The sequence below is a fragment of the Hylobates moloch genome, unplaced genomic scaffold (assembly GCF_009828535.3).
Source record: "Hylobates moloch isolate HMO894 unplaced genomic scaffold, HMol_V3 SCAFFOLD_1, whole genome shotgun sequence".
In the NCBI taxonomy this organism is placed as follows: Eukaryota; Metazoa; Chordata; class Mammalia; order Primates; family Hylobatidae; genus Hylobates; species Hylobates moloch.
In genome coordinates this window covers 130,435,993-130,453,645 of record NW_026652276.1, presented here as the reverse complement: position 1 = coordinate 130,453,645, position 17,653 = coordinate 130,435,993, and the positions used below count along the sequence as shown (strand labels likewise).

Here is a 17,653-nt window from a genome sequence, read left to right as displayed (position 1 = left end):
TTGGTGATATGGTTTGGCTGTGTCCCCACCCAAATATCATCTTGAATTATAGTTCCCATAATCCCCATGTGTCATGGGAGGGACCCGGTGGGGTCAGGTACCCTCTTGCTGCCATTCTTGTAATGGTGAGTGAGTTCTCACGAGATTTTCTCCCCTTTTTGCTCAGCACTTCTTCTTCCTGCCACCATGTAAAGAAGGATGTGTTTTTTTCCCCTTCAGCCATGATCATAATTTTCCTGAGGCCTCCCCAGCCATGTAGAACTGTGAGTCAATAAAACCTCTTTCCTTTATAAATTACCCAGTCTTGGGCAGTCCTTTATAGCAGCATGAGAACGGACTGATACATTTGGCCATTTAAATGTAAGTGTAGAAAAAAAGAAACTTGGAGAGTTGCAGTTCTGCTGGACATAGGAAGAAAATACTGAGGATCAAAGTAGTAGAGACTATTAGCAAGAGCTTAAAAAGAAATCCACATTTTGATAGAAGGGAGAGGAACAAAAGAGAGTCACAAGACCAGAATTTCCAATGAGGGTGGAGGGTGGTCAGCCAGGAGTAGGAGGCTTGAATGAATGATTTGGAGGTAACAGAAGTTTGGATGATAACACAGCCCAAGCTGCAGTGGGAAGGATCACTCATCCTCCACTCCTGGCACTGCCTTTATTTGGAGTAGTTCTCTTTGTCCTTCATTCACCTCTACTCTGTGAGATGAAGAGCTTCTCTGATTGGTAAGCTGAGAGAAGAAGTTATTCATGAGTACCCAGTTCTGTTCTCCCTTGCACTGCCCCAAGGAGTGCATTCTGATCTGCTTTGCTGACTTTCTCCTGGAGAAGCCTGCACCCATTCAGCCAGGCAGATGCATTTAATTCTAGGGCCCTCTATCAGGAAGCTTATTGTTGGCTGCATGGCTAATTCAGTATCTGTAATAATGATGAGAAATTCATTTCCATCTATCATGCTCTTTCTTTATCTTATAATTGGTTCAAAACTTAATTAGAAAAGAGGAGTGGAATTATTTATGGCCCATCTTCAATCCAACACCATAATTTTTAGAGATGGAAGCTTGGGAAGTGTGGAGGGGAAGGCCATTAGAAATGGAGTGATCAAAGAACAGAGAGACGGGAGCTGTTCCAATAGATGTTGGAATCACTCAGGATGTGGGATTTGGGACAGAGAAGAGGGTTAGCAACCAGGTTTCACAATATTTAATCAGTGGGGAAGACTGAGCATGAGATCAGGTCAAGGGTATGGTGTGAGCTAACAAAGAGCTGAATTTTGTTTTGTTTTATTTTTTAAAACTTCTCATGTCTAATGTTTGGAAAGGGCAATGGGAACAAAGAGGAAACCAGCTCCATGACCTATAAACGGGTCAACAGCAAAGTCATGTGGAGCATGACAGAGATGATGGCATAGTGAGATTAACAGCCACGGGAATTCAGGCTTTGGAGCTGAAGGAACAACAGCAGGGCTTCCAGGCAGGGATGATTTAGTCTAACCAGTTTCTTTGAGTAGTCAGGAGTTCGCTTCCTCAGCCTGGAAACAGAAGATGAAAGGACTGATTTCCAGCAATTGCAGTCCCTACCCACATGGACCAGGATGGGGACCAACCAGGATGGGGACCAAAAAGCTGATAGTTTTTGTGTTCATGCACAGGTGACCCTAAAGTTTTCAGGCCTCATTCATGTGACTTGGGGAATTGGTCCCACAGCCTAGTGGATAGAGGTGAGCCCTGTGGCTGAAAGCTCATGATGCAGGCTATAGGCACCCCCTCCACCGCTACAGCCATCCTCACCTGTGTACCCATGCACCCAGCTAAAATAGAGTGCTGAACACCTCCAGATGCACTCTCCTTTACTAGGAAATTAAAAGAAACTTGTGGATAAGAAGACTTACCCATAAATCTTCTTAGTACCCATTACTTTTTGGCTCATCTTAGAGAAGGCTCTGCAGCCCACCACAACACGGCTTCTACCAAAAGGGCTTCTAACTGAAGTTATAAAGGGAGCTGAGGAAGGCAGGCCGGTGGCAAGGTTAGTATCTTCTACCCTTTAAACAGGGAGTGAGAGTAGTATCAGGTGTGTGACAAAACAGATGTATGCAAAGAAATAAAATGAATTTTTAAAAGCAAATCCCATTTCCCTTTATGCATACCCATTCCTTCTCAGCCATGGATAACTGGACATTGATCTTGTCTTTTTCTGCTATTCTATTCTCTCCTGTTTTAAAACTTCATCTCATTGAGGTAAATATTCCATTGAAGTGAACGATTACCTCCGTGGAAGCTCCTAGCTTCCTCACTCAAACTCCTTCCCATCCTGAGGTCTTCGCTCTCCTCTTATTGACCCCACTTCTATTTCCACAGGCACTGGTGTTCCCGTCTTTGGGCAGCATCAGGGAGAAGTGCCTGCTTCCATGCACTGACACACTTGCGTGGAAATGTGAGGGAGTCACACACATCTCCATTTCCATCCACATCAGCTTGGCCTTGGCACTCAACTGCAGCAGTTTCCCTCGGCTCCTTCACCCTAAATGTGCCCAGCATTGTTTTTCTGTGTGTGTGGCAGTTAGACTACTTTCAGGTACCTAGGCGGGCCCTCCTCCAGCCTCATCATTGGGTGACCCTCTGGAAACATAACCACTTCCTCCTGCATTCCAGTGCCTGGTGTGCCCTACAGCTTGAGATCACTTTGTCCGAGCAGGACGGGCTGCTGCAGATTCCATCTCTCAAAAAACAAACCCCATCAAGAAGCAAATCCTCGACTGTCTTGAGACAGATTCCCCAAAAGAACACTCTGAGATGAAGAATTGGGTGCACATGATTTATTAAGAAAATGCTTTCAGAAATAAAAAGGAAATAAACAAGTAAGGGAGTGACGGTGGGGAATGGGAGGCAAAGGGGAAGAATGCAAGCAAGGGTGAGCTTTCGGGCAGATTCCTGGGGAGGATGGCTGCAGCCTGACCCCTCAGGTGAACTCTGGAGTATAAATGAGCCTCAGAGATGCCTGGACCTGAGGCAGGGAGCAGGCAGTCATCTTCCCAACTCCACACCCACACCCACCAGTCATTGGTAAAGGGCCATCAGGTGGGGCACCAGCTCCCAGCCAGCTGGAACTCTGAGCTCCTGCAGAGAAGGCAACGCTGAGAGCATGGGGAAGTCCCCTGCAAGACACGCAGGTGCAGACCTTTGAAAGCAGAAGGATGCTTCCAACAATCCCAGGGGACCGACAGGGCAGGGGGGCAGGGCATGATGCTCTTCCCTGCCTCCAAAATCCTATTCCCCAAACTTTTCCTCATCTTCCAACTCTTCCAGCATAGCCCCATATCTTTACCTTGACAGGCCAGCCAGCAGCTCTTCTGGTGTGTTTACCCTCCCCAGGTCCTTTCATCTCAAAACCAACCTGCTCGCCATTGCCAGCTTTGTCATTTTTGTCACATCAGTCCTTGGTTTTGTATGTCTCGTGTGTGTCCAGGTATGGCCATATGCACACACATGTATATGTATGAAAGCATTAGTCACAGGGGAAGAGAAAGCAGAACTCACCATTTTTTGTTTCAAATTATCAGCGGTTCACATCTTCCCACAAAGCAGGAGCATTGCCTTTTTTGAAGCCCATCTATCACTCCACGTCTTCATTGGGTGCCAGCTCATCTTAACCCACGTTGCTGGGCAGGGCCTCAGATACAACTCACACACTCCCTTTAGGCTGCTCAAGCTTTTCCTCTGCTGTCTGTGCATCCTATCACGCCTACCACAAACTGTCCCAAACAGTTCTCAGTTTATTCCAGCCACACCCTGGATCTCCCTAGTGATGTGCTCATTTCTCTGAAAGTTGCCTTTAAGACACACCCATCACTCCTACTCACCCCTCAAATCCTCTCATTGGTTGAGGTTGATTCAATAGCAGTCATGCACTGCAAAACAACATTTCAGTCAACAACGGACTGCATCGAGGACAGTGGTCCCATAAGATTATAATGGAGCTGAAAACTTCCTATTACCTAGTGATGTATTGATCCTGACCCTGGGTAGGCCTAGGCTAGTGTGTGTGGACCTTCATATTTAATTTTAAAAGTTTAAAAGGTAAAAATATTTTAATAGAAAAAAGCTTAAAGAATAGTTATAAAGAAAATATTTTTGTAGATCTTTACAATGTGTTTGTGTTTTAAGCTACGTGTTAATACAAAAGAGTCAAGAATCAAAAGATTAAAGTTGGCCTGGCGTGGTGGCTCACGCCTGTAATCCCAGCACTTTTGGAGGCTGACGCGGGTGGATCACAAGGTCAAGAGATTGAGACCAACCTGGCCAACATGGTGAAACCCCCTCTCTACTAAAAATACCAAAATTAGCTGGGCATGGTGGCAGGCGCCTGTATCCCAGCTACTCGGGAGGCTGAGGTAGGAGAATCACTTGAACCCGGGAGGCAGAGGTTGCAGTGAGCCAAGATTGCACCACTGCACTCCAGCCTAGTGACAGAGTGAGACTCCATCTCAAAAACAAAAAATTAAAGTTTATAAAGTAAGAAAGTTACAGTAAGTTAAGGTTAATTTATTAGTGAAGAAAGATAAATATATTTTTATCAATTTAGTGTAGCCTAAATGCACAGTGTTTACAATTTGCAATTATAAATTGGAGTAATGTCCTAGGCCTTCACATGGTCTCACCACTCACTCACTGACTCCCCAGAGCAACTTCCAGTCCTGCAAGCTCCATTTGTGGTAAGTGCCCTATACAGGCGTACCATTTTTATCCTTTGTGCTTAATTTTTACTGCACTTTTTCTATGTTTATATATGCTTAGACACAAAAATGCTATTGTGTTAATGGTTGCCTACAATATTCAGTACAGTAATATATTGTGCAGGTTTGTAGCCTAGGAGCAATAGGCCATACCATGTACCCAGGTGTGTAGTAGGCTACACCATCTAGGTCTGTGTACGTGCACTCTAGGATGCTTGCACAATGACAAAATTGCCTAACGACACATTTCTCAGAACGTATTCCTGTTGCTCAGCAACACGTGACTGCAAATGTCCATTCTGAGTTAAAGGATCAGCCATAGGATTTCCCAAATCTGCCCTGTTAGTCACATCCTCTCTTTCCCCATACAAACACCATGTGCCAAAATCATATCCACAAGGGAGAGTAGCAGAACAGAAATTGAAGTGCCACTTTCGCTAATAGAGTTGAGGAGGGCCAGTGTCATAAAGCATTAGCTAGAGTGTTTCTTGTGTTTCCCTGTATTCCTTATCCTTAGCCATTTGGGCCACCACACTGAGACCTCCATTACTCCAGGGGGAGTCACGATGTCAGAAACAGCAAAGCAAGGCATCAGATTCTTAAATAATTCTAATTTTGGAATATCTTGTGTGCCTTCTGCAGCAGGAGAAAGCCATCTTTCTGACAACTCCTTTCTTATGATATTGGGATGTGTTTCTAGAGCCCAGATTCCTTCTGTTGTTTCCTGCTGTCTTTAAGCAGTCCCAGCTGAGTTTAAAATTTGGCCAGCTTGTCAGCTGGTCCTACTTTCTTTCTAGCAAATGTAAGGCTAACACTGGATACTGGACTAGACTGCTCTCTACTTCTTTTATTTTTGCTTTTGGAATTAAATATTTCGTTTCTTAACATAATCATCCATAATTTACCTTCTGGGGTTCTCCCCAATATGAAATATACACTTAGAACAAGTTCTCAGTCCATCTGAGAACATCTATTTCACAAACAAATTCTACCCACTTCTGCACTTCATATCTAAATGAGGTAATTGTATCCAGGAAACATCTTCCCATTACCCCATCATCTGACCTAGGCTGGGACTACATTGTTGTGCTTCAGCCTGGCTTGACTTTAATTGTGCTTTTTCTCCTCTTCCCTCCCTCTCTGAGCAGCCCTGATTCCCATAAGCAAAGTGTCCAGGCACACCTACATTTTACTTCTAGACTTTGAGTTTATAATAATTACATATGAGTCAGGATAGGCTAAGCTACACTGCACATCTTAGGGACTTGCAGGATAAAGGTTATTTTTCACTCACATTGTATGTCTTTTGTGAGTTGCTTCTGTTGCATGCCATCTTCATTTTTGGACCAGCTAGTGAAGCAGACTCTACCTGAAATATTGCCAGTTGCTGGGGCAGAGAGAAATGAGACATGGAGAATCACGTGCTGACTCTGAAAGCTTCTCTGTGACTAACATGCATTGCATCTGCCCTTATTTCATTGGTTAGTGCAAGTCACAGGACCACTTCTGAGTTCAACTGTGTAAGACTACAATGCTCCCACAGAAGCATCTAAGGACGAAAGTTAAAATATTTAACCTATGAGAATACAATTGATCAGAATGCACCTTAACTCAGAATGACATAGTCCTTGTATAATAAGGCCCTAGGCTTCTTCATCTATTTCTTTAAAATAAATTCCATCTCCCATGGTGACTGAAACCACAGTTTGAGTCATGAAATTTTGAACACACTAAAGGGTGAAATAATCAGCAACCCCAAGTCAAGCGGATACATGAAGAGAAGGAGGAGGTAAATCCAAGCCTGCACAGGCCAAATGAAGCCAAGAAGTGAGTCTCCCCGTGGCTCCTTTCTTGGCTCTGCAGACACAATCTGGGGATACAGATCCAGGGCCACCTGCCTCTGTGCAACACTAATGAGCCGAAAGCCCTGAATGTCACACACTTGAGCTCCAAGGCGGATGTGTATTGTAGCTGCTTTTTGTAGTTTAATGTCCCTGTGTGCTCTCCTGGCTGAGAAACAGATTAAAAGGGAAAACAAGCTGTGATAGCAAAACAACATTCTCCCCACGGCCGCCTGAAGGTCTGTTGGAAGCTCTGCCTTGTTTTGAAGGCATTCTTAAGTGGGACTAAGAGAATCTCATTTCCCAATAATCTCATCACAGCCGCAGCCACCCATCAGCCTGCACCAGTCACTGCACAGTGAGAAGTGGGCCTCCCCTGAATTATGCTGATCCTCAAGTGCTGGTTTTTGCCGGCGTCCTCACTTGGCCAAGCACCAGCAAGGCAGAATTCACAACCCGCTCCTCATTCTTTCTTTCTCCAGCATTCCCTCTGGAGGGGCCGAGGATCAATAACCAAACAAGGAGTATGACAATTTCATAAACAGCTAAGCCTATCATTTATCATCTAAACAAGAATGCTTTTGAGACCGAAGAAGCTTGCTAAACTAAATGGGGTATATAAATTGAAATATTCATTGACCCTCAAATAGTTTTATGATGATAAGTTTATAAAATAGTTCTCTGAAAGCTATTTTTAAAAATATTTTCTAAAAAATAAAAACATAGTCTCATGTACATGAAATAAAATTTTTTGTAAACTTTTATAGTGTTTATTTGAGCATTTAAAATAATGTGAGCAAAATGATTGTTAGCACATATTCACTTACTGTAATCTGCTTCTCAGCCACATCTGTTCTCTGTCACTGATACTTTTCTAAAAATCTTATTCTTTAAAATGATTTGATTTTTTTCCAGAACTTTTTTAAGTGTGCGTTTTATGGTTAGTAAATTTAAAATTCTTCATATGTTCACTTGACTCTTCTCTGTACACCATAATGTATATTTAAATTGAGAAAATGCTGTCTTTATGGGCACTAAAGTGCATCATTTAATGTGCTTATTGGACATTTGTATGTCTTTTGAAGAAATGTCTACTCAGTTTGCCCCATTTTTCAATTGAGTTTTTGTTGTGATTGTTGTTGAATTGTAGAAGTTCTTTATGTATTCTGTATATGAACCCTAATTCGGAAACATAATTTGTGAATATTTTCCCCCATTCTGTGAGTTGCCTTTTTACTCTGTTGTGTCCTTTGATGCATAGAGGTTCTTACATTTGATGTAGTTTAATTTAGTTTTTCCTTTTGTTATCTGTCAAAATTCATTTTAAAAGATAAACTCTGTAAATAACATGTACCTATGATTCCTTTAAAAGAAATTCAAATTTAGATGATGTAAAATAGTAGATATTACCTACAAAGCAAAGTATTGCAAAATATAATAATAGAATTTCAGAGTGAAATGTTACACTCCTTTTGAGCTCTCATTGTTTAGTTTTTTTCAGTTTCTCTATTGCTTTATTAAGGAAACATTTCAACAGTTTTTTGTCTGCAAGTATTGTTGTCAAACTGCAGTTTTTAAAAAAAAACTTCAAATGCTGAGATTTGGGGGGTCTACATTTGTTAAATATTTGGAACAAAATGCAGACAGATTTTAGATTACTTAATCACACAAACGTTCAATACCATTTGCAAGACACTACTTAATTTGATGTACAAAGTAATTCTTTAAAGGCTCAAACATTTCTAAACTTCAGTTGATGATGGACAGCAAAGGATAAAAATCTGTATTGCCTTTTCATTAGTGTTTTTAGTTTTCACTCTCAGCTTACATACACACATATAATGCAGTTCAATTATACTGGTATATACAAAAATTTTCACAAGTAGAGATGTTATTTTGATTGCAACATGTTTGAATACAATTGTAAATTACATGCTCTGCAGGTCTCTTAATTTAGTAAGAATATATATATTTTTTTACCATGAGTGCACTGCATAAAACTTTGTATTTATATTAGTACAGCAAAAGACAACTTATCCCTATCTTGGTTGAATTTCCTTGAGAAACAGACACTGAGGCTAGGATTGAGTGCACATAGTTCATTCAGAGGTTCAGGAAACCATCAGAAGAGTGGGAAGATGACATTAGAAGTGAAGGCAGCCAGTAACAGGCTGTTCCTAAGCTAGCTAACATGGTGGGCTTAGCCTTGTAGGAAGCTCTGGGTAGCCCTGTAAATAAACACACTGTCCCAGGCAAGGGACCAGGGAGGTGGGGCATTGATACCCCTCTTTCCTTTTAATTATTGGCTAAGAAATGCTCCTGAGGGTAGGGCCTTAAGTATTCCTGGCCTTATAGGTGTGGCAAAGTGAGTTAGAACAGCTGTGAATAGCAGTCTACTGACAAATACACATGTACCAGCCAGCACATAAACTGAGAAGGTTTGAGCGGGGCATTCACTGAACACTTCTGCTTCAATTTTTGATGTTGAATTTGTATCAGTCTAGATCAATCAGGAAGCAAAAAACACCCAGTAGCTTAAATAAAAGGAGTTTTATACAAGGGTCGGCAAACTGTGTCCACAAGCCAAAATTGGACCTGCTTTTATAAATAAAGTGTGATTGCAACACAGCCACACCCATTCATTTGCTTATTGTCTATGGCTGTTTTTGTGTTACAACAGCAGAAGTGAGTAGTCGTGACACAGATATATGGCCCACAGAGTCCAAAATATTTACTATTTGGCCCTTTACAGAAAAAGTTTGCCTACTCATAATTTAATACAAAGAATGAATAAGCTATGGTAGGACAATAACTATGAAGATTCAAAGAGAAATCTAAACTGCAGAGGGAAATATATAAAAAAGAACAACTTTGGGGGGCCCCTCCCCAAGGGTAGGTTCAGAATTCATTGACGAGGGTGTGGACAGTGGAGAGGTTGCTAGGTTGCCCAGGCCAGAGCTGGCCCACAGTGGCCAGGCAAGCAAGAACAACTGTTTATGTGCAGATGAGCCAAGGCTGGTGGGCCAGTGGGCAGAGTCTGGATGCCACCACAGGAGCGAGGCCTGGGGTATGTCGTTTTTCAATTTTGGGGGGCACAGAGTCAACCCTCCAGGCCAAAGGTGAGCCAAGGCTGATGGGGGGCACACAGAGGGAATCAGGCACCCTGAGGGAAGCAGGGCACTGCTGAAGTTGCTGCTGGAACTGGGAGCTGAAATGACCACCTTGTGTGGGAATCTACTGTACTATGTGTAAGGCTTGGGTTGGGCTCCATGGCCGGCTGGATGGGATAAAGTTCAGGCAGGCAGCTCACTAGATGACCATCCCCATGTGACCACACATATGCACATGGTTGGGGCTTAGGAAGGGGTGCAGGGAGCAGCGAGCTGGGTAGGCCACACTCTCAAGGGCTCCTGACTGCAATGCCACTGCTTGAATTGAGGGATGCAGAAAGCTCATGGCAAATGCAAGAGAAAGCTGCACCTGTAGGAACCTAGCAGTGAAGAAACAGAAAAAAAAAGTGCCCCATCCAGAAGTGGGTGAGTCACACTGGAACCAGGAAGGTAACCGCTTCCTCCTGCAATGTCTCTCCAGTGGTCTCTACTTACAAAGCTTAACATTGTGCCAGCCAGCAAAGGAAAACATATACAAGGCCCAGATCTATTATCAGCGAGCAGGCAAAAATATGAATCTGGAGCTTAGAGGCAAGAAATTGACAAGAAGCAAAAAGTTGACTCTTCTTCAGTAGCTGAAAATTCAGTACTTAATTTTTCATTAAATATGTACCTTCAATATTTTAAGCAACTGATACAAATGTTTTTAATTAAACAAATATTATTAAATAATAAAAATAAAATCACTGTGCCAAAACCACACAGACTTTATTCTATGTGTTCTCCAGCAAGACTACTCAACCTCTATTTCCTCTGCATATGTTCCATATCACCTATTTATTTTGATGACTAGTCACCTGGAAGTCTTTGTGCATTCTGTACCCCAAAACGTGGGCCAAGGCACAGCCCACTGGTACACGGGCATCCACATAAAATACTTCTCCACCACTGCAAAGAGGGGAGGAGGAAGTTGCCACTGGCTGCTTGTAGCTGAGAACACTTTGTTTTATCTGAAAGCAGTATGTGTCGTCATGAAAAAGGAGATGTAAATAATGTTGCATCTGTATACACATGGGGAAAGAGTAGTAAGTTATCTCTGATTATTTTCACTTGTTAATAAGAAAACTATGCTCACTGCACGGGCAAATCACCCATGCCTAGCTGAGATCACGGCAGCAGACAGAAATACAAAGTGCAGGTCTACCAAACCCATCCCAGCTTATTTTGATGTAACTACTAATAGCACGACTTTAAAACAGATATATTTAGCACAAAAGATAGGCTGGTCATGTTTTAGCCAGGTCTTTCCCAGGCAAATTCGGATGAAAAGTTACCCTACTGATTCCACACTTCAAATGCTGAAAAGCTGACATGGAGATTGTGGCTTAGACCTGGATGACCACACAAGACCTCATCCACCTATTCTCCCTTGAATCTCAGAGATCCTTTCATCCAGTCCACAGAGAAAAGGGCAGGTCTGTGTTATTCACCCAGGCACAGTGTATCAGAGACGATGTGGCAGAGCTGCAGCACTGTTCAATGCAAGAACCTAACCCGCTAGTGAAGCTTGGTCCAAAGAGTGGCTGCTCAGATCTGATTAGATGAGATCAGCCACTCTTTCTTCCACGAGGATGAGTGAGTGGAGGGACGGAGAGAGATGCAGAATTATGGGACAAAATATACCAACATGGCACCACCTACCTCCACACATTCACGTCTGCCTCATCCTCCTTCAGCACCCACATGCCTTACTACACATCTGGCGACAGTCCTGTCTCTCCTTCCTCAAAAACATACCTAGACTGTATTCCCATTCTTTCCATCCCTTTCCAGCTGCTGTGGTTTTGCCTTTCATTTTCTCCAGCCTGGACTCCTGCAACAGTTTCCTCACTTGCCACCACACTGACCACATCTGCATCCCTCTACAGATGTGATCAGCTCCCTCTGATGACCCTGTGCTATGGATGAGATGAAGCTCAAACTCGGTAGCCTGAAAGATAGTGGTTCCCGAAGCTGCACGTACATCCCAGTTATCTGGAGGTTGTCTTTAAAACTAACACATAGTGGTCTCCATCTCAGGCTCCCTGAATCCCCGGAGGTACAGGAATTGAATAATGCTGTCCCTACAAGGCCCTTCACAACACAGCACCAATCTCCTTTCATCACCTCCTGCAACCCTCCATACCCCAAAGCCACATGGATTATTTCCCATTTCCTACTGTGACATGTACTTTCATGCAGTGAGTTCTCATATTCTTTTCTAGAGTATCTTTTTTGCCCTCCTTGCCTTTATACTTCCAGATGCTTCAACATTTAGCCCCAATAACATCTGCTCTGTGAGGTCCTTACTCACCCACTGTGAAGAGGTGGGCTCTCCTTAGTGTCTTACAGCACTTATTACACTTAGCACAAATTGTATTTTTTCTTGGAGTTTTAAGGGGCACAGAAAGTAACATCACTCTTCCTTGCTTAGTTCAAAGAGAGACACATTATTGAATTCCTGTACCTCCAGAGATTCAGTGAGCCTGAGGTGAAGACCACTATTTGTTAGTTTTAAAGATAACTCCAGATAACTTGAATGTACATTCAGTGGCATCAGATGGAAATGAAAGTATCAGCTTCATTACTGATAAACTGCACTCTGGAAGGTCAGACTTGTGTGTGGACATGGGGGCTTAGTACCACACTCTTCTGTCTGAATTACACTCCCTTTAGATAGGCAGAACCTGCCTTACTATGCTGCTTACCTGGAAGTAGAGTAGCAGAGAGCTTAACAGTAGGCATGGAGTGAGGGGAGAGAAAGAGAGGCAAAGAAGCAAGTCCATTTTTCTCTTCCAAAGTCTTCATCAGATAATCCACTGTGACTGACCCCCAGTGAAGGGCTGAGGAGAGGAGAGAGGTGGAGAAAAGCCTAGTGTGGTCTGGTGGAAGTTCCTCATGGAAACATAAGAATTTTAGAATAAATGCTCCCTAAGAGTACTGTAATTATTTTTATATGATCATCTTACTCTATTTCCTAGACTTCTAGAATCCCAAAGATGGGATTTTTTCATTTCTTCTGCCTGATACTAAATTCAATAAATGTTTGTTAAATGAATGCTTAATCCTGAAGTGTTATTTAACACGTTAGATTTTAAAGACAGTGATAGCTCAAATTTTAAAATCAAACAGCTTCTAGTCATTTCAAATTCCCAGCAGTCTCTCTAACGTAATTACATGGTTTATTGGTTATGTTTGGACATTGTCTACAAGTGTTATTTGTGGTAGACTTTATCCCCCAGATAGCTGAGTCTTCCATCTATTTTTAGTTGCTTTCTTAATTTGAATTGAAATAGGACAAAAGCCAGGAACTGATGTCCTGCTGCTGTGTACATAGCTTAAGAATGATTTCTAAATATTTGCTACCTTTTGTAAGAGAAACAGACCTTGTGAGGCATCACATATCTAGATGGATTGGAACCAGATGAGAAGCATATGCTCGTTATTTCCAAAATCCTTGTTTGCATTGGAGAGGGGTTGGCAGTTGAAAGCTGAAACCTCTCCTGAATAACCAGATAAAGGGAAAGTGTCTGCCTACTCAAGTTGTGGAATAGTTTGGAAATCAGTAATGAAGAGAGGCCAAAACAGACCTCGGCTATTGGAGAGTAAAGTGGACAGAAAAAAGGCATTGAAACCAGAGACCTTTGGCTTGGAATGTCAGCAGGTCACTTATATCTCAGTACCAGTTTCTTCATCTTGAAAGGGAGTTAATATCACTTTTGCAAAGTTGGCTGTGATAACTGAGTGAGGCCAGGTGTGGTACCTGGCCAGGCAGACACCAGTCTCTGTCATTTATCCATTAGACTAGTAGCACACGAGCATCATGGAGCAGCAACTCTGTTTCTCTGTCAATGTTTGTGGAGACAGGGGTGGAGATGTTTTCTGAGCAAATTTATTTTTCAAGAACTCCTTCAGAGGCATTGCCCATATGTCCTATCATTGATATTTTTTCATTTGTGAAAATGTAAACACACGCTTGGGCACTTTCACCATGTTACCATTGCTATACTGTTTACCTTTTTTACTTGAATGCAAGCTGTGAGTTTCAATGCTCATCTGGTCTACTTGGCTAGGATGACATTTATGCTACTTAGGAATGGTTGACATTTAGATCTTAGCAGCAACTGCTGGAACACTTCCAGGTTAATCTTGGATAATTGGTTTAAATCCAATTCTTTTTGTTTTTCCCTGAGAGGAATGATAAGAAACTATTAACAGTGATTCCTTTTGGCTGAAAGAGACATGGCGGGAGAGGAGGCAGTCTCTAAGATGGCCCCCAAAGACCCCCACCTCCTAGTGTTCACCTCATTGTGCAATCGCCTCCTATCCAGTGTAGACTGGACTTACTAACTTGCCTCTAATGAACAGAATTCAGAAGAAGCAATGGATGTCACTTCCAAGATGAGTTTTTAGAAAGACTGTGACTTCCACCTTGGGTGTTTTTTTTCTTGCCTTTTCTCTCATCTGCTCACTCAGAGGGCGTCTGATTCCCATATTGTGAGCTGCCCTATGCAAGACCCCTGTGGCAAGGAACCAGGGGAGGCCTGCAGGAAACCGTCTATGAGCAACTCAGGCCCTTAATCCATTGCCTGTGATGGACTAAATTCTGCCAAAAACCAAATGAGTGAGCTTGAAAGAAGACCTTCCCTTAGTCGAGCGTTTAGATGAGACTGAAGCTCCAGTCAACAGGTTGACTGCAACCTCTGAGAGACCTCGTGCCAGAGACAACCAACTAAGCAGCAGCTAGACTTCTGACCCCGAGAACTGTGACATAATGAGTGCTTTGTTATATTAAGCTGCTAAATTTGTGGATAATTTATTGCACAGCAATAGATAACTAATAAAGGAAGAGATGATGAAAAGGGTAACAAAAAGCAGCTTTTACCTTTTATTTTATGCCTGTTTTACTGTATAAATTTTCTCATTTTATATATGTACAATATTTACTTTTTAAAATATTGTCAACAGGTGTTATTTAGGCCAGTAGATTACGGAAAATCTTGCAAATTGGCTCACTCAGTGCAAACTCCAACAGCTTCTATTGCCTTCCCGTACTACAGAAGCTAGCAAACTAAAAAAGAAAAAAAATTTAAAAACCTGCATTTCCTAGACTCTCTTGAAACTGAGAACCCATATGTGACCTAGTTTTTATCAAGCAAACATACTGCTTAGGTAAAACTTAGAAAGAATTAGCACTTAGGGATGATGGGATGTTCTAGCCAATCTGTGGGTAGAGATATTCTGCAGTAACTGTAGTGGAGGTTCTACAGTCTAGGTATAAACTAGACTCTAGTCCTCAAAATCAAAAGGGTGAAGGGATAGTGTGAAGTTGCCATGGAGTTTCCATAACAGCAGTTCCATAGAACTGCGTTCTATGTGGTGCCATTGTTCCTGTTTGGGCAACATCCAAGATGAGAACCTAACTCACTTAACACTTCTCCCTCCTCCTTTTCTCCTCCTTCCCAAATTTTATTTTATTTATTTTTTTGAGACAGAGTCTCACTCTGTTGCCCAGGCTGGAGGGCAGTGGAATGATCTCAGTTCACTGCAACCTCCACCTCCCGGGTTCAAGCGATTCTCCTGCCTCATCCTCCTGAGTAGCTGGGATTACAGGTGCACACCACCAAGCCCGGCTAATTTTTGTATTTTTAGTAGAGGCAGGGTTTCACCATGTTGGCCAGGCTGGTCTCCAACTCCTGACCTCACGATCTGCCCACCTCAGCCTCCCAAAGTGCTGGGGTTACAGATGTGAGCCACTGCGCCTGGCCCCCACATTTTAAATAATTAATTAGCATTAATTAATTAAATAATTAGCAATTATTTAAAATGCTAACTTAAATTTCTTTTGGTGGCTTCAAAACTGACAGTATAATGGTTACTATTTTTGTTCAACTAACCTTATCTTAACTTTCCTTAACTTCCCTGTAAAACTCTACCCTTTCCTCCAACTTTCTTCAGCCTTGCTTCCACCAAGACTTTTGAGAGTGAAAGAAGGCACTATTTGTAATTACACTGGGACAAGAGGCATAATTAAATCTTATATGTGCATGCCATATAAGTAGGATCATATTCCTGTCAGTTCTCTCCACCTGTCTGAAAATATATGCTTACAATCTTTTATTAATCAAAATGTAAGATCAATAAGTTCAAATATACAGAAAAATATAGAAGTATGCAAAAATGTTGGCATATTTAGATTCACCATGTAAGTGAGATCATGTGGTATTTGTCTTTCTGTGCCTGGCTTATTTCACTTATCATAATGTCCTTCAAGTTCACCCAAGTTGCTGTAAATGATGGGATTTCTTTCTTTTTTAAGGCTGAATTGTATTCCATTAAGTAAATATACCACGTTTTCTAAATCTAAAAACGTCAAACTCATAGAAGTAGAGATTAGAATGGTGATTACCAGGGGTTAGGGGTAGGAATTGGGGCGATGTTGGCTAAAGGATACAAAATTTCAGTTAGGAGGAATAAGTTCAAGAGAGCTGTCATACACTGTAGTGACTACAGTTAATAACAATGTATTGTATTCTTGAAAATCGCTGAGAATAGATTTTAAGTCCTCTCACCACAAAATAAGTAGGTGAGATACTCGATTTAACCATTCCACAATGTATACGTATTTCAAAACATCACACTGTACACAATAAATATATGCAATTTATTATTAATTTTTAAAAGAAATGGTTTAAAATGCTAACATTAGTCACTTCCATATGGTGAGATAATAGGCAATTTTTATTTCCTTCTTCTGCATATTTTTTATGCTTCCTAATTTTTGCCATTATCCATGAATTATGGATGGCGGACGAGGGGTTAAAATAATGTTTAGTCTTCTAGGCAGTGGATATTTAGGGCATTAAATCCAGGGACTGACTCCACCGCTGAGATGCTACTTGTGGCGATCATCTTCTCCCAAGCTCCACATTTTAGCTTTGTACAGAGTGATGTCATTGTAGACCCTGAAGTGGTTCATCCTGTGGTCACGGCGTTCCGGGTCGACCAAGGGCTCTGAGTCCCACCCAATTTCCTGGTTTTCAGTCTGTGCCTCCGGGTACTTCTTCGTTGGCCCCTGGGCAGCATGGTGAATGAGATTCAGATACCTGGCATCTGCAGGTTCCTCCAGGTTATCATGCCAAGACATAGGCTTCCTCGTAATCCTGTGAACCTTGCGCAGGGGATTCACGTGGTACTGCGTGTAGAGTTTCTGGGTTCGTAACTCTTTGAGGTACAGCTCCCGCAAGATCTGGTTCTGATGGACCTCATCTGTGACCACCCTCTCTTTCGGGTGTCCCGCCATAGCCTTGGAGCTGCTCGGTGGGTCCGGGGCTCTCTCGGCGTCCTCTTACCACTCGCTTGGCTGTGGGCCTTCTGCAGTCTCTAGGCAACTGCACCCCACTCCGTCTCCAGGCAACAGCGTTCGTATGATACCGCTCTGGCCTCTCGGAATCCAGCCTCTTTACTAGAACCGCCTCTGGATATTGCGAGGAAAAAGGCTTGTCATCAACTGGCAAACCCAGGACGTAATGAACATAAAACTAGACCTCAAGTTGGCCAATCACCTCCCTCTTTGAGAACAGATTCGATGCTTTTCACTCCCCTACCTTCTCTGCCCCTGGTCCTGCAGTTTGCTCTGTGGTTACAGACCAAGTTCCACGGAGAAGCCAGTTCAAATGCAGAGGCTTGTGCAGTCTGGCTGCCCAGGCAGGAGAGGAAAGGCGTAGGCCAGGCCGAATGTTCGCTTGGCATGGTCTTGGATTCCCAGGTCGTCTGCCAGGTCGCTGGGAATCCACAGTCCTGGCAATTCTGAACCACCTGGGAACTGCCCCAGTAGGAGGGAAACCATTTCCCAGGGTGGGATGTGTAAGCTGTCAGGTCTGGTTGGGGGTGGCTGGATAGGGAGTGGGGACTAGAGTACAGGGGACT

General features: G+C 42.6%; 1 protein-coding gene across 2 annotated transcripts; it reads right to left on the bottom strand.

Moving 5' to 3' along the window:
• Nucleotides 1-16,447: 16,447 nt before the first annotated feature.
• LOC116809580 (protein FAM183BP) lies at nt 16,448-17,451 on the bottom strand. Of its 2 annotated transcripts, none has more exons than XM_058432358.1 (2): nt 17,332-17,451; nt 16,448-17,201 (listed from the first exon to the last, which is right to left on the bottom strand). In XM_058432358.1, exon 2 carries the CDS (start codon nt 17,025-17,027, stop codon nt 16,620-16,622), a length of 408 nt encoding a protein of 135 aa, XP_058288341.1. In that variant the 5' UTR covers nt 17,028-17,201; nt 17,332-17,451; the 3' UTR covers nt 16,448-16,619. The 2 variants fall into 2 exon arrangements, with proteins under 2 accessions (XP_058288341.1, XP_032609304.1); XM_032753413.2 differs by having other exon boundaries at nt 16,448-17,234; nt 17,332-17,421.
• Between the last annotated feature and the right edge of the window lie 202 nt (nt 17,452-17,653).

Coding starts and splice junctions, on each gene's coding strand:
- LOC116809580 (XM_058432358.1), bottom strand. CDS start 17,027: ATGGCGGGACACCCGAAAGAGAGGGTGGTCACAGATGAGGTCCATCAG.